At 44.1% G+C, this 17,448-nt stretch overlaps 1 protein-coding gene across 1 annotated transcript in view; it reads left to right on the forward strand.

Annotated features, from left to right (window-relative positions):
- Positions 1-17,041, forward strand: part of LOC135535983 (anoctamin-1-like) — a 153,389-nt gene extending 136,348 nt beyond the window's left edge. The window contains exons 26-27 of the mRNA XM_064962385.1: positions 9,863-9,968; positions 13,853-17,041. Of these exons, the coding sequence (XP_064818457.1) occupies positions 9,863-9,968; positions 13,853-14,248 (502 nt within the window). The 3' untranslated portion in view covers positions 14,249-17,041. The remainder of the gene's footprint in view (positions 1-9,862; positions 9,969-13,852) is intronic.
- The last annotated feature ends 407 nt before the right edge of the window (positions 17,042-17,448 follow it).

The raw sequence follows: 17,448 nt of genomic DNA on the forward strand, positions 1-17,448 counted from the left end.
TCCTCTAGCCACGGTCCTCTAGCCACGGTCCTCTAGCCACGGTCCTCTAGCCATGGTTATCATTAATGACATGGTTGTATAGAGGGGTACTGAGGGGCATCATTAATAGCATGGTTGTATAGAGGATATAACATGGTTGTATAGAGGGGTACTGAGGGGAATCATTAATAACATGGTTGGATAGAGGGGTCCTCAGGGGAATCATTAATAACATGGTTGGATAGAGGGTTACCGAAGGGCATCATTAATAACATGGTTGAATAGAGGGGTACTGAGGGGCATCATTAATAACATGGTTGTATAGAGGATAGAGGGGTCCTGAGGGGAATCATTAATAACATGGTTGAATAGAGGGTTACTGAGGGGCATCATTAATAACATGGTTGGATAGAGGATAACTGAGGGGCATCATTAATAACATGGTTGTATAGAGGATAGAGGGGTACTGAGGGGCATCATTAATAACATGGTTGAATAGAGGGTTACTGAGGGGCATCATTAATAACATGGTTGTATAGAGGATAGAGGGGTACTGAGGGGCATCATTAATAACATGGTTGAATAGAGGGTTACTGAGGGGCATCATTAATAACATGGTTGTATAGAGGATAGAGGGGTACTGAGGGGCATCATTAATAACATGGTTGGATAGAGGATAGAGGGGTCCTGAGGGGCATCATTAATAACATGGTTGTATAGAGGATAGAGGGGTACTGAGGGGCATCATTAATAACATGGTTGAATAGAGGGTTACTGAGGGGCATCATTAATAACATGGTTGTATAGAGGATAGAGGGGTCCTGAGGGGAATCATTAATAACATGGTTGAATAGAGGGGTACTGAGGGGCATCATTAATAACATGGTTGGATAGAGGGGTCCTGAGGGGAATCATTAATAACATGGTTGAATAGAGGGGTACTGAGGGGCATCATTAATAACATGGTTGAATAGAGGGTTACTGAGGGGCATCATTAATAACATGGTTGTATAGAGGATAGAGGGGTACTGAGGGGCATCATTAATAACATGGTTGGGTAGAGGATAACTGAGGGGCATCATTAATAACATGGTTGGATAGAGGGGTCCTGAGGGGCATCATTAATAACATGGTTGTACAGAGGATAGAGGGGTACTGAGGGGCATCATTAATAACATGGTTGAATAGAGGGTTACTGAGGGGCATCATTAATAACATGGTTGTATAGAGGATAGAGGGGTACTGAGGGGCATCATTAATAACATGGTTGGGTAGAGGATAACTGAGGGGCATCATTAATAACATGGTTGGATAGAGGATAGAGGGGTCCTGAGGGGAATCATTAATAACATGGTTGGATAGAGGATAGAGGGGTACTGAGGGGCATCATTAATAACATGGTTGGATAGAGGGGTCCTGAGGGGAATCATTAATAACATGGTTGTATAGAGGGTTACTGAGGGGCATCATTAATAACATGGTTGGATAGAGGGGTACCGAGGGGCATCATTAATAACATGGTTGGATAGAGGATAGAGGGGTCCTGAGGGGAATCATTAATAACATGGTTGTATAGAGGATAGAGGGGTACTGAGGGGCATCATTAATAACATGGTTGGATAGAGGGGTCCTGAGGGGAATCATTAATAACATGGTTGTATAGAGGGTTACTGAGGGGCATCATTAATAACATGGTTGGATAGAGGGGTACCGAGGGGCATCATTAATAACATGGTTGGATAGAGGATAGAGGGGTCCTGAGGGGAATCATTAATAACATGGTTGGATAGAGGGGTACTGAGGGGCATCATTAATAACATGGTTGAATAGAGGGGTACCGAGGGGCATCATTAATAACATGGTTGAATAGAGGGGTACTGAGGGGCATCATTAATAACATGGTTGTATAGAGGATAGAGGGGTCCTGAGGGGAATCATTAATAACATGGTTGGATAGAGGATAGAGGGGTCCTGAGGGGAATCATTAATAACATGGTTGGATAGAGGATAACTGAGGGGCATCATTAATAACATGGTTGAATAGAGGGGTACCGAGGGGCATCATTAATAACATGGTTGTATAGAGGATAACTGAGGGGCATCATTAATAACATGGTTGGATAGAAGATAACTGAGGGGAATCATTAATAACATGGTTGGATAGAGGATAGAGGGGTCCTGAGGGGAATCATTAATAACATGGTTGTATAGAGGATAGAGGGGTCCTGAGGGGAATCATTAATAACATGGTTGGATAGAGGATAGAGGGGTCCTGAGGGGAATCATTAATAACATGGTTGGATAGAGGATAGAGGATAACTGAGGGGCATCATTAATAACATGGTTGAATAGAGGGGTACCGAGGGGCATCATTAATAACATGGTTGTATAGAGGATAACTGAGGGGCATCATTAATAACATGGTTGTATAGAGGGGTCCTGAGGGGCATCATTAATAACATGGTTGGATAGAGGATAACTGAGGGGCATCATTAATAACATGGTTGGATAGAAGATAACTGAGGGGCATCATTAATAACATGGTTGGATAGAGGATAACTGAGGGGCATCATTAATAACATGGTTGGATAGAGGATAGAGGGGTCCTGAGGGGAATAATTAATAACATGGTTGGATAGAGGGGTACTGAGGGGCATCATTAATAACATGGTTGAATAGAGGGGTCCTCAGGGGAATCATTAATAACATGGTTGAATAGAGGAGTACTGAGGGGCATCATTAATAACATGGTTGGATAGAGGATAGAGGATAACTGAGGGGCATCATTAATAACATGGTTGAATAGAGGGGTACAGAGGGGCATCATTAATAACATGGTTGTATAGAGGATAACTGAGGGGCATCATTAATAACATGGTTGTATAGAGGGGTCCTGAGGGGCATCATTAATAACATGGTTGGATAGAGGATAACTGAGGGGCATCATTAATAACATGGTTGGATAGAGGATAACTGAGGGGCATCATTAATAACATGGTTGGATAGAGGATAACTGAGGGGCATCATTAATAACATGGTTGTATAGAGGATAACTGAGGGCATCATTAATAACATGGTTGGATAGAGGATAACTGAGGGGCATCATTAATAACATGGTTGAATAGAGGGGTACTGAGGGGCATCATTAATAACATGGTTGGATAGAGGATAACTGAGGGGCATCATTAATAACATGGTTGTATAGAGGGGTACTGAGGGGCATCATTAATAACATGGTTGTATAGAGGATAACTGAGGGGCATCATTAATAACATGGTTGGATAGAGGATAACTGAGGGGCATCATTAATAACATGGTTGTATAGAGGGGTACTGAGGGGCATCATTAATAACATGGTTGGATAGAGGGGTACCGAGGGGCATCATTAATAACATGGTTGAATAGAGGGGTACTGAGGGGCATCATTAATAACATGGTTGGATAGAGGATAGAGGATAACTGAGGGGCATCATTAATAACATGGTTGAATAGAGGGGTACCGAGGGGCATCATTAATAACATGGTTGTATAGAGGATAACTGAGGGGCATCATTAATAACATGGTTGTATAGAAGGGTCCTGAGGGGCATCATTAATAACATGGTTGGATAGAGGATAACTGAGGGGCATCATTAATAACATGGTTGGATAGAGGATAACTGAGGGGCATCATTAATAACATGGTTGGATAGAGGATAACTGAGGGGCATCATTAATAACATGGTTGGATAGAGGATAGAGGGGTCCTGAGGGGAATCATTAATAACATGGTTGGATAGAGGGGTACTGAGGGGCATCATTAATAACATGGTTGAATAGAGGGGTCCTCAGGGGAATCATTAATAACATGGTTGAATAGAGGGGTACTGAGGGGCATCATTAATAACATGGTTGGATAGAGGATAGAGGATAACTGAGGGGCATCATTAATAACATGGTTGAATAGAGGGGTACCGAGGGGCATCATTAATAACATGGTTGTATAGAGGATAACTGAGGGGCATCATTAATAACATGGTTGTATAGAGGGGTCCTGAGGGGCATCATTAATAACATGGTTGGATAGAGGATAACTGAGGGGCATCATTAATAACATGGTTGGATAGAGGATAACTGAGGGGCATCATTAATAACATGGTTGGATAGAGGATAACTGAGGGGCATCATTAATAACATGGTTGTATAGAGGACAACTGAGGGGCATCATTAATAACATGGTTGGATAGAGGATAACTGAGGGGCATCATTAATAACATGGTTGAATAGAGGGGTACTGAGGGGCATCATTAATAACATGGTTGGATAGAGGATAACTGAGGGGCATCATTAATAACATGGTTGTATAGAGGGGTACTGAGGGGCATCATTAATAACATGGTTGTATAGAGGATAACTGAGGGGCATCATTAATAACATGGTTGGATAGAGGATAACTGAGGGGCATCATTAATAACATGGTTGTATAGAGGGGTACTGAGGGGCATCATTAATAACATGGTTGGATAGAGGGGTACCGAGGGGCATCATTAATAACATGGTTGAATAGAGGGGTACTGAGGGGCATCATTAATAACATGGTTGGATAGAGGATAGAGGATAACTGAGGGGCATCATTAATAACATGGTTGAATAGAGGGGTACCGAGGGGCATCATTAATAACATGGTTGTATAGAGGATAACTGAGGGGCATCATTAATAACATGGTTGTATAGAGGGGTCCTGAGGGGCATCATTAATAACATGGTTGGATAGAGGATAACTGAGGGGCATCATTAATAACATGGTTGGATAGAGGATAACTGAGGGGCATCATTAATAACATGGTTGGATAGAGGATAACTTAGGGGCATCATTAATAACATGGTTGGATAGAGGATAGAGGGGTCCTGAGGGGAATCATTAATAACATGGTTGGATAGAGGGGTACTGAGGGGCATCATTAATAACATGGTTGAATAGAGGGGTCCTCAGGGGAATCATTAATAACATGGTTGAATAGAGGGGTACTGAGGGGCATCATTAATAACATGGTTGGATAGAGGATAGAGGATAACTGAGGGGCATCATTAATAACATGGTTGAATAGAGGGGTACCGAGGGGCATCATTAATAACATGGTTGTATAGAGGATAACTGAGGGGCATCATTAATAACATGGTTGTATAGAGGGGTCCTGAGGGGCATCATTAATAACATGGTTGGATAGAGGATAACTGAGGGGCATCATTAATAACATGGTTGGATAGAGGATAACTGAGGGGCATCATTAATAACATGGTTGGATAGAGGATAACTGAGGGGCATCATTAATAACATGGTTGTATAGAGGATAACTGAGGGGCATCATTAATAACATGGTTGGATAGAGGATAACTGAGGGGCATCATTAATAACATGGTTGAATAGAGGGGTACTGAGGGGCATCATTAATAACATGGTTGGATAGAGGATAACTGAGGGGCATCATTAATAACATGGTTGTATAGAGGAGTACTGAGGGGCATCATTAATAACATGGTTGTATAGAGGATAACTGAGGGGCATCATTAATAACATGGTTGGATAGAGGATAACTGAGGGGCATCATTAATAACATGGTTGTATAGAGGGGTACTGAGGGGCATCATTAATAACATGGTTGAATAGAGGGGTACCGAGGGGCATCATTAATAACATGGTTGGATAGAGGATAGAGGGGTCCTGAGGGGCATCATTAATAATATGGTTGGATGGAGGATAACTGAGGGGCATCATTAATAACATGGTTGAATAGAGGGGTACCGAGGGGCATCATTAATAACATGGTTGGATAGAGGATAACTGAGGGGCATCATTAATAACATGGTTGGATAGAGGATAACTGAGGGGCATCATTAATAACATGGTTGTATAGAGGGGTACCGAGGGGCATCATTAATAACATGGTTGGATAGAGGATAGAGGGGTCCTGAGGGGCATCATTAATAACATGGTTGGATAGAGGGGTCCTGAGGGGCATCATTAATAACATGGTTGGATAGAGGATAACTGAGGGGCATCATTAATAACATGGTTGGATAGAGGATAACTGAGGGGCATCATTAATAACATGGTTGGATAGAGGATAACTGAGGGGCATCATTAATAGCATGGTTGTATAGAGGATATAACATGGTTGTATAGAGGGGTACTGAGGGGAATCATTAATAACATGGTTGGATAGAGGATAACTGAGGGGCATCATTAATAACATGGTTGGATAGAGGATAACTGAGGGGCATCATTAATAACATGGTTGGATAGAGGATAACTGAGGGGCATCATTAATAACATGGTTGGATAGAGGATAACTGAGGGGAATCATTAATAACATGGTTGGATAGAGGATAACTGAGGGGCATCATTAATAACATGGTTGGATAGAGGATAACTGAGGGGCATCATTAATAACATGGTTGAATAGAGGGGTACCGAGGGGCATCATTAACAACATGGTTGAATAGAGGGTTACTGAGGGGCATCATTAATAACATGGTTGAATAGAGGGGTACTGAGGGGCATCATTAATAACATGGTTGGATAGAGGATAACTGAGGGGCATCATTAATAACATGGTTGGATAGAGGATAACTGAGGGGCATCATTAATAACATGGTTGGATAGAGGATAACTGAGGGGCATCATTAATAACATGGTTGAATAGAGGATAGAGGGGTACTGAGGGGCATCATTAATAACATGGTTGAATAGAGGGGTACTGAGGGGCATCATTAATAACATGGTTGTATAGAGGATAGAGGGGTCCTGAGGGGAATCATTAATAACATGGTTGGATAGAGGGGTCCTGAGGGGAATCATTAATAACATGGTTGTATAGAGGATAGAGGGGTACTGAGGGGAATCATTAATAACATGGTTGGATAGAGGGGTCCTGAGGGGCATCATTAATAACATGGTTGTATAGAGGATAGAGGGGTCCTGAGGGGAATCATTAATAACATGGTTGGATAGAGGATAGAGGGGTCCTGAGGGGCATCATTAATAACATGGTTGAATAGAGGGGTACTGAGGGGCATCATTAATAACATGGTTGTATAGAGGATAGAGGGGTCCTGAGGGGAATCATTAATAACATGGTTGGATAGAGGGGTCCTGAGGGGAATCATTAATAACATGGTTGTATAGAGGATAGAGGGGTACTGAGGGGAATCATTAATAACATGGTTGGATAGAGGGGTCCTGAGGGGCATCATTAATAACATGGTTGGATAGAGGGGTCCTGAGGGGAATCATTAATAACATGGTTGGATAGAGGGGTACTGAGGGGCATCATTAATAACATGGTTGGATAGAGGATAGAGGGGTACTGAGGGGAATCATTAATAACATGGTTGGATAGAGGATAGAGGGGTACTGAGGGGCATCATTAATAACATGGTTGAATAGAGGATAGAGGGGTCCTGAGGGGAATCATTAATAACATGGTTGGATAGAGGATAGAGGGGTCCTGAGGGGAATCATTAATAACATGGTTGAATAGAGGATAGAGGGGTCCTGAGGGGAATCATTAATAACATGGTTGGATAGAGGATAGAGGGGTCCTGAGGGGAATCATTAATAACATGGTTGGATAGAGGATAGAGTTGTCCTGAGGGGAATCATTAATAACATGGTTGGATAGAGGATAGAGGGGTCCTGAGGGGCATCATTAATAACATGGTTGAATAGAGGGGTACTGAGGGGCATCATTAATAACATGGTTGGATAGAGGGGTCCTGAGGGGAATCATTAATAACATGGTTGAATAGAGGGGTACTGAGGGGCATCATTAATAACATGGTTGGATAGAGGATAACTGAGGGGCATCATTAATAACATGGTTGTATAGAGGGGTACTGAGGGGCATCATTAATAACATGGTTGTATAGAGGATAGAGGGGTAGTGAGGGGCATCATTAATAACATGGTTGTATAGAGGATAGAGGGGTACCGAGGGGCATCATTAATAACATGGTTGTATAGAGGATATAACATGGTTGGATAGAGGATAACTGAGGGGCATCATTAATAACATGGTTGGATAGAGGGGTACTGAGGGCACTTACCCTACAGTCTGACCACCTCCATTATGGCTCTATTCCCTAGACTACAGTCTAACCACATCCATTATGGCTCTATTCCCTAGACTACAGTCTAACCACCTCCATTATGACTCTGTCCCCTAGACTACACTCTGACCACCTCCATTATGGCTCTGTCCCCTAGACTACAGTCTGACCACCTCCATTATGGCTCTGTTCCCTAGATTACAGTCTGACCTCCTCCATTATGACTCTGTCCCCTAGACTACAGTCTGACCACCTCCATTATGACTCTGTCCCCTAGACTACAGTCTGACATCCTCCATTATGACTCTGTCCCCTAGACTACAGTCTGACCACCTCCATTATGACTCTGTCCCCTAGACTACAGTCTGACCACCTCCATTATGGCTCTGTTCCCTAGACTACAGTCTGACCACCTCCATTATGACTCTGTCCCCTAGACTACAGTCTGACCACCTCCATTATGACTCTGTCCCCTAGACTACAGTCTGACCACCTCCATTATGGCTCTGTTCCCTAGACTACAGTCTGACCTCCTCCATTATGACTGTCCCCTAGACTAGTCTGACCACCTCCATTATGACTCTGTCCCCTAGACTTCAGTCTGACCTCCATATTATGACTCTGTTCCCTAGACTACAGTGTGACCACCTCCATTATGACTCTGTCCCCTAGACTACAGTCTGACCTCCTCCATTATGGCTCTGTTCCCTAGACTACAGTCTGACCACCTCCATTATGGCTCTGTTCCCTAGACTACAGTCTGACCACCTCCATTATGTCTCTGTTCCCTAGACTACTGTCTGACCACCTCCATTATGACTCTGTCCTCTAGATTACAGTCTGACCTCCTCCATTATGGCTCTGTTCCCTAGACTACAGTCTGACCACCTCCATTATGACTCTGTCCCCTAGACTACAGTCTGACCTCCATATTATGACTCTGTTCCCTAGACTACAGTCTGACCACCTCCATTATGACTTTGTCCCCTAGACTACAGTCTGACCTCCATATTATGACTCTGTCCCCTAGACTACAGTCTGACCTCCTCCATTATGACTCTGTCCCCTAGACTATAGTCTGACCACCTCCATTATGACTCTGTCCCCTAGACTACAGTCTGACCTCTATATTATGACTCTGTCCCCTAGACTACAGTCTGACCACCTCCATTATGACTCTGTTCCCTAGACTACAGTCTGACCACCTCCATTATGGCTCTGTTCCCTAGATTACAGTCTGACCTCCTCCATTATGACTCTGTCCCCTAGACTACAGTCTGACCACCTCCATTATGACTCTGTCCCCTAGACTACAGTCTGACCACCATATTATGACTCTGTCCCCTAGACTACAGTCTGACCACCTCCATTATGACTCTGTCCCCTAGACTACAGTCTGACCACCTCCATTATGACTCTGTCCCCTAGACTACAGTCTGACCACCTCCATTATGACTCTGTCCCCTAGACTACAGTCTGACCACCATATTATGACTCTGTCCCCTAGACTACAGTCTGACCACCTCCATTATGACTCTGTCCCCTAGACTACAGTCTGACCTCCTCCATTATGACTCTGTCCCCTAGACTACAGTCTGACCACCTCCATTATGACTCTGTCCCCTAGACTACAGTTTGACCACCTCCATTATGGTTCTGTTCCCTAGACTACAGTCTGACCACCTCCATTATGGCTCTGTTCCCTAGAGGGGGTGTCTGTCTGCTGTCTGCCTTAGAGGGATCACTAACATACCTAAGACCTCTAGTAACCCCCCCCCCCCTCCCAACTCCCCAGGTATAAGGACTACAGAGAGCCTCCATGGTCAGCTGAAGCCTACCAGTTCTCTAAAACCTACTGGGCCGTCCTTGCTGCCAGACTGGCCTTCGTTATCCTGTTCCAGGTACAGTACTACAAATGGCAGGGACACCTATGAACATTTAAACATGACTTTAGTCAGGAGATATTCTGTATGTACAGTACCACAAATAGCAGGGACACCTATGAACATTTAAACATGACTTTAGTCAGGAGATATTCTGTATGTACAGTACTACAAATAGCAGGGACACCTATGAACATTTAAACATGACTTTAGTCAGGAGATATTCTGTATGTACAGTACCACAAATAGCAGGGGCACCTATGAACATTTAAACATGACTTTAGTCAGGAGATATTCTGTATGTACAGTACCACAAATAGCAGGGACACCTATGAACATTTAAACATGACTTTAGTCAGGAGATATTCTGTATGTACAGTACCACAAATAGCAGGGACACCTATGAACATTTAAACATGACTTTAGTCAGGAGATATTCTGTATGTACAGTACCACAAATAGCAGGGACACCTATTGGATGTCATAAGGTGAATTCACCAATTTGTAAGTCGCTCTGGATAAGAGCGTCTGCCAAATGACTTAAATGTAAATGTAATGAACATTTAAACATGACTTTAGTCAGGAGATATTCGGTATGTACAGTACCACAAATAGCTGGGACACCTATGAACATTTAAACATGACTTTAGTCAGGAGATATTCTGTATGTACAGTACCAGTCAAAAGTTTGGACACCTACTTGCCACCCTTTGCCTTGATGACAGCTTTGCAAACTCTTGGCGTTCTCTCAACCAACTTCACCTGGAATGCTTTTCCAACATTCTTGAAGGAGTTCCCACTTTTGCCGAGCACTTGTTGGCTACTTTCCCTTCACTCTGCAGTCCATCTCATCCCAAACCATCTCTATTGGGTTGAGGTCAGGTGATTGTGGAGGCCAGGTCATCTGATGCAGCACCATCACTCTCCTTCTTGGTCAAATAGCCCTTACACAGCCTGGAGGTGTGTTGGATCATTGTCCTGTTGAAAAACAAATGATAGTCCCACTGAACACAAACCAGATGGGATTGAGCATTGTTGCAGAATGCTGTGGTAGCCATGTTGATTAAGTGTGCCTTGAATTCTAAGTCAATCACTGACCGTATCACCAGCAAAGCACCATCACACCTTCTCCTCCATGCTTCACGGAGGGAACCACACATGCGGAGATCATTGGTTCACCTACTCTGCGTCTCCCAAAGACACGGCGGTTGGAACCAAAAATCTCAAATTTGGACTCATCACACCAAAGGACTGATTTCAATCAGTCTGATGTCTATTGCTCATGTGTTTTGACCCAATCAAGTCTCTTCTTCTCATTGGTGTCCTTTAGTTGTGTTTTTTTTTCAGCCATGAGGGCCTGATTCACGCAGTCTCCTCTGAACAATTGTTGTTGAGATGTGTCTGTTACTTGAACTCTGAAGCATTTATTTGGACTACAGTCTGAGGCTGGTAACCGAGGCTGGTAACCGAGGCTGGTAACCGAGGCTGGTAACCGAGGCTGGTAACCGAGGCTGGTAACCGAGGCTGGTAACCGAGGCTGGTAACCGAGGCTGGTAACCGAGGCTGGTAACCGAGGCTGGTAACCGAGGCTGGTAACCGAGGCTGGTAACCTCTGCAGCAGAAGGAACTCTGGGTCTTCCTTTCCTTTGGTGGTCCTCATGACAGCCAGTTTCGTAGAGCTTGATGGTTTTTGCGACTGCACTTGAAACTTTCAAAGTTCTTGAAATGTTCCAGATTAACTGACCTTTATGTCTTAAAGTAATGATGGACTGTCATTTCTCTTTGCTTATTTGAGCTGTTCCTGCCATAATATGGACTTGGTATTTTACCAAATAGGGCTATCTTCTGTATACCACCCCTACCTTGTCACAACACAACTGATTGTCTCAAACGCATTAAGGAAAGAAGTTCCACAGATGAACTTTTAACAACACCTGTTAATTGAAATGCATTCCAGGTGACTACCCCATGAAGCTGGTTGAGAAAATGCCAGAGTGTGCAAAGCTGTCATCAAGGGCAAGTGTGGCTACTTCGAAGAATCTGAAATACTTTTTGGTTACTACATGATTCCATATGTGTTATTTCATAGTTTTGATGTCTTCACTATTATTCTACAATGTAGAAAATTGTAAAAATAAAAAAATAAACTTGAAAGAGTAGGGTTGTCCAAACTGTTGACTGGTACTGTATGTAATATCAAACTGACTCTGGAACAGTTACCTGGTACTGTATGTAATATCAAACTGACTCTGGAACAGTTACCTGGTACAATGATAATGTGGTTGGACCACTGTGTTTGAAGTGTGGTTGGACCAATGATCAGTGTAGGTGGACCACTGTGGTTGTAGTGTTGTTGGACCACTGTGGTTGCAATGTGGTTGGACCAATGATCAGTGTGGTTGGACCATGGTGGTTCTAGTGTGGTTGGACCAATGATCAGTGTGGTTGGACAACTGTGGTTGCAGTGTGGTTGGACCAATGATCAGTGTGGTTGGACCACTGTGGTTGCAGTGTGGTTGGACCACTGTGGTTGCAGTGTGGTTGGACCACTGTGGTTGCAGTGTGGTTGGACCACTGTGGTTGCAGTGTGGTTGGACCACTGTGGTTGCAGTGTGGTTGGACCACTGTGGTTGCAGTGTGGTTGGACCACTGTGGTTGCAGTGTGGTTGGACCACTGTGGTTGCAGTGTGGTTGGACCACTGTGGTTGCAGTGTGGTTGGACCACTGTGGTTGCAGTGTGGTTGGACCACTGTGGTTGCAGTGTGGTTGGACCACTGTGGTTGCAGTGTGGTTGGACCACTGTGGTTGCAGTGTGGTTGGACCACTGTGGTTACAGTGTGGTTGGAACACTGTGGTTACAGTGTGGTTGGAACACTGTGGTTACAGTGTGGTTGGAACACTGTGGTTACAGTGTGGTTGGAACACTGTGGTTACAGTGTGGTTGGAACACTTGTGTTGCAGTGTGGTTGGACCAATGATCAGTGTGACTGGACCACTGGTTGCAGTGTGGTTGGACCAATGATCAGTGTGGTTGGACCATTATAGTTGCAGTGTGGTTGGACCAATGATCAGTGTGGTTGGACCACTGGTTGCAGTGTGGTTGGACCATTATAGTTGCAGTGTGGTTGGACCAATGATCAGTGTGGTTGGACCACTGGTTGCAGTGTGGTTGGACCATTGTGGTTCTAGTGTGGTTGGACCACTGTGTTTGCAGTGTGGTTGGACCACTGTGGTTGCAGTGTGGTTGGACCACTGGTTGCAGTGTGGTTAGAACACTGTGGTTACAGTGTGGTTGGACCACTGTGATTGTAGTGTGGTTGGACCACTGTGATTGTAGTGTGGTTGGACCACTGTGATTGTAGTGTGGTTGGACCACTGTGGTTGTAGTGTGGTTGGACCACTGTGGTTGTAGTGTGGTTGGACCACTTGTGTTGCAGTGTGGTTGGACCAATGATCAGTGTGGCTGGACCACTGGTTGCAGTGTGGTGGGACCACTGGTGCAGTGTGGTTGGACCAATGATCAGTGTGGTTGGATCATTATGGTTGCAGTGTGGTTGGACCAATAATCAGTGTGGCTGGACCACTGGTTGCAGTGTGGTTGGACCACTGGTGCAGTGTGGTTGGACCAATGATCAGTGTGGTTGGATCATTGTGGTTGCAGTGTGGTTGGACCAATGATCAGTGTGGTTGGACCATTGTGGTTGCAGTGTGGTTGGACCAATGATCAGTGTGGTTGGACCACTGTGGTTGCAGTGTGGTTGTATTTTAGACACAGTGGAGCATTTATCAGATGATTCAGTACATCACCAACCAGTTTAACAAACTCCTGTCTTCTGTTGTCGCTTTGTGCTCCATCCTTCCTCCAATCTCCACCCTGACGTCCATGACGCTGTCTCCATCAGAACCTGGTGATGTTCCTGAGCCTGCTGGTTGCCTGGGTGATCCCAGACGTACCGAAGAACATCAGTGAGCAGCTGAAGAGAGAGAAGACTCTGCTGGTGGACGTGTTCCTCCGGGAGGAGAAGGAGAAGTTCCACCTCCTCCAGAGCCTCTTCTCCTCCAAGGACCAGCCCAGCCAGGGTCACCCCGACACGGCCCACTTCCGTACTCTACCCCTAGGCCTCTCTCAAGGCCTAGGCCAGCCCCTGGGCGGAGAGGGAGGGGAATCCCGGGCGAGATGCAGGGCTGCCAGTTTCAGCCAGTTCACCAGACAGATGTCCATGTCTCCTAGCAACAACGCAGGCCGACAGATGTCCATGTCTCCTAGGAACGACGCCGCCCGACACACAGCGGTCTGACACGCTACTGTAGCGGTTCGTTACAAACGTTCTTTAACCCCACAGGAGAAGTTCAGACACTAGTGTGGCAGCTACATGGAGTCTGAATGCTCCTCTGAGACCTCGCACCCATGTAGACTTGGTGTTCTCTTTCTGAAGCAGTGTGATGATGGAACATACTGATCATGGACTTGTTCTTCTGGCCGGATAATCTAATCTGCATGATGAGAAGTGACTGTATAGTTCCCTTAAGGAAAAACACCTTCAGCCTGACGGTCTTCTCTGAGAGAGCTTCTCATGTCTGGAACACACATGGAGCTGCTGTTTACGGTACCTTCACCAATAACCTAAAGACATGGCTAACGGACAGTCAGGTGTGTCAACACCATCCCCCAGCTGTGTAGACCTGCTTTCCATGCTGTCTGCTATACAGTGTAGGCTCTTTTTCTGTCATGCTGTTTGGTTGCTTTTTGTGTTGTTGCTTTCTGTCTGTCTGTGTTAAATGTTACAGGTCATATGTGTCTCTGTCTGTCTGTGTTACTGGTCATATGTTGCTCTGTCTGTGTTACTGGTCATATGTTGGTCTGTCTGTGTCTCTGTCTGTCTGTGTGTTACAGGTCATATGTTGCTCTGTCTGTCTGTCTGTGTCTCTGTCTGTCTGTGTGTTACTGGTCATATGTTGCTCTGTCTGTGTTACTGGTCATATGTTGCTCTGTCTGTGTTACTGGTCATATGTTGCTCTGTCTGTGTTACTGGTCATATGTTGCGCTGTCTGTGTCACTGGTTATATGTTGCTCTGTCTGTCTGTCTGTCTGTCTGGCTGTGTCTCTATCTGTCTGTGTGTTACAGGTCATATGTTGCTCTGTCTGTCTGTCTGTCTGTCTGGCTGTGTCTCTGTCTGTGTTACTGGTTATATGTTGCTCTGTCTGTCTGTCTGTCTGGCTGTGTCTCTATCTGTCTGTGTGTTACAGGTCATATGTTGCTCTGTCTCTGTTACTGGTTATATGTTGCTCTGTCTGTCTGTCTGTTACTGGTTATATGTTGGTCTGTCTGTGTTACTGGTTATATGTTGGTCTGTCTGTGTCTCTGTCTGTCTGTTTGTTACAGGTCATATGTTGCTCTGTCTGTCTGTCTGTCTGTTACTGGTTATATGTTGCTCTGGGTAATGTATAGAATATCAAGGTCCAGAGTATATAACTGGGTAATGTACATGTTGAGGTTCAGAGTGTATAACTGGGTAATGTATAGAATATCAAGGTTCAGAGTGTATAACTGGGTAATGTACATGTTGAGGTCCAGAGTGTATAACTGGGTAATGTACATGTTGAGGTTCAGAGTGTATAACTGGGTAATGTACATGTTGAGGTTAAGAGTATATAACTGGGTAATGTACATGTTGAGGTCCAGAGTGTATAACTGGGTAATGTACATGTTGAGGTTCAGAGTGTATAACTGGGTAATGTATAGAATATCAAGGTCCAGGGTGTATAACTGGGTAATGTACATGTTGAGGTTAAGAGTGTATAACTGGGTAATGTACATGTTGAGGTTCAGAGTGTATAACTGGGTAATGTACATGTTGAGGTCCAGAGTGTATAACTGGGTAATGTACATGTTGAGGTTCAGAGTGTATAACTGGGTAATGTACATGTTGAGGTTAAGAGTATATAACTGGGTAATGTACATGTTGAGGTCCAGAGTGTATAACTGGGTAATGTACATGTTGAGGTTCAGAGTGTATAACTGGGTAATGTATAGAATATCAAGGTCCAGGGTGTATAACTGGGTAATGTACATGTTGAGGTTAAGAGTGTATAACTGGGTAATGTACATGTTGAGGTTCAGAGTGTATAACTGGGTAATGTACATGTTGAGGTTCAGAGTGTATAACTGGGTAATGTACATGTTGGGGTTCAGAGTGTATAACTGGGTAATGTACATGTTGAGGTTCAGAGTGTATAACTGGGTAATGTACATGTTGATATCCAGAGTGTATAACTGGGTAATGTACATGTTGAGATCCAGAGTGTATAACTGGGTAATGTACATGTTGAGGTTCAGAGTGTATAACTGGGTAATGTACATGTTGAGGTTCAGAGTGTATAACTGGGTAATGTACATGTTGAGGTTCAGAGTGTATAACTGGGTAATGTACATGTTGAGGTTCAGAGTGTATAACTGGGTAATGTACATGTTGAGGTCCAGAGTGTATAACTGGGTAATGTACATGTTGAGGTCCAGAGTGTATAACTGGGTAATGTACATGTTGAGGTTCAGAGTGTATAACTGGGTAATGTACATGTTGAGGTTCAGAGTATATAACTGGGTAATGTACATGTTGATATCCAGAGTGTATAACTGGGTAATGTACATGTTGAGGTTCAGAGTGTATAACTGGGTAATGTACATGTTGAGGTTCAGAGTGTATAACTGGGTAATGTACATGTTGAGGTTCAGAGTGTATAACTGGGTAATGTACATGTTGAGGTTCAGAGTATATAACTGGGTAATGTACATGTTGAGGTTCAGAGTATATAACTGGGTAATGTACATGTTGAGGTTCAGAGTATATAACTGGGTAATGTACATGTTGAGGTTCAGAGTATATAACTGGGTAATGTACATGTTGAGGTCCAGAGTGTATAACTGGGTAATGTACATGTTGAGGTCCAGAGTGTATAACTGGGTAATGTACATGTTGAGGTTCAGAGTATATAACTGGGTAATGTACATGTTGAGGTTCAGAGTGTATAACTGGGTAATGTACATGTTGAGGTTCAGAGTGTATAACTGGGTAATGTACATGTTGAGGTGTTAGCATCTTTCACATTTCACAAGGGAGGGGACATTTGGTCCATATTGTTGCCTGTAACTTGGAGCGAGAGGGTGGGGAGCTCTTCGTCCCGCTTCATGCTATCTCTTCTCTTAAAGCCCATGCAGTTGTTGAAAGTCTATTTTTAAATCATCGTCATTGTACGGCTAATAAATCACTGTTTATTTCAGGAAAATAGCGTCAAATATATGTTGGTGATTTATTTCCCGAGCCTCATTTTGCCATTAAAATGCTCAGTCTGATCATGTGTTGATACGAATACAGAGCCCTGATTGGCAGATGGGATGGTCCAGACTTGGGTTCCCCAAACTCGGTGCTGGGGCCCCTTGGGTGGACCTTTTGGTTTGTCCCCCAGCACTACTCCGCTGATTCAGATAATCACAGCTCG

This window comes from Oncorhynchus masou, unplaced genomic scaffold, assembly GCF_036934945.1.
Source record: "Oncorhynchus masou masou isolate Uvic2021 unplaced genomic scaffold, UVic_Omas_1.1 unplaced_scaffold_540, whole genome shotgun sequence".
Lineage (NCBI taxonomy): Eukaryota > Metazoa > Chordata > Actinopteri > Salmoniformes > Salmonidae > Oncorhynchus > Oncorhynchus masou.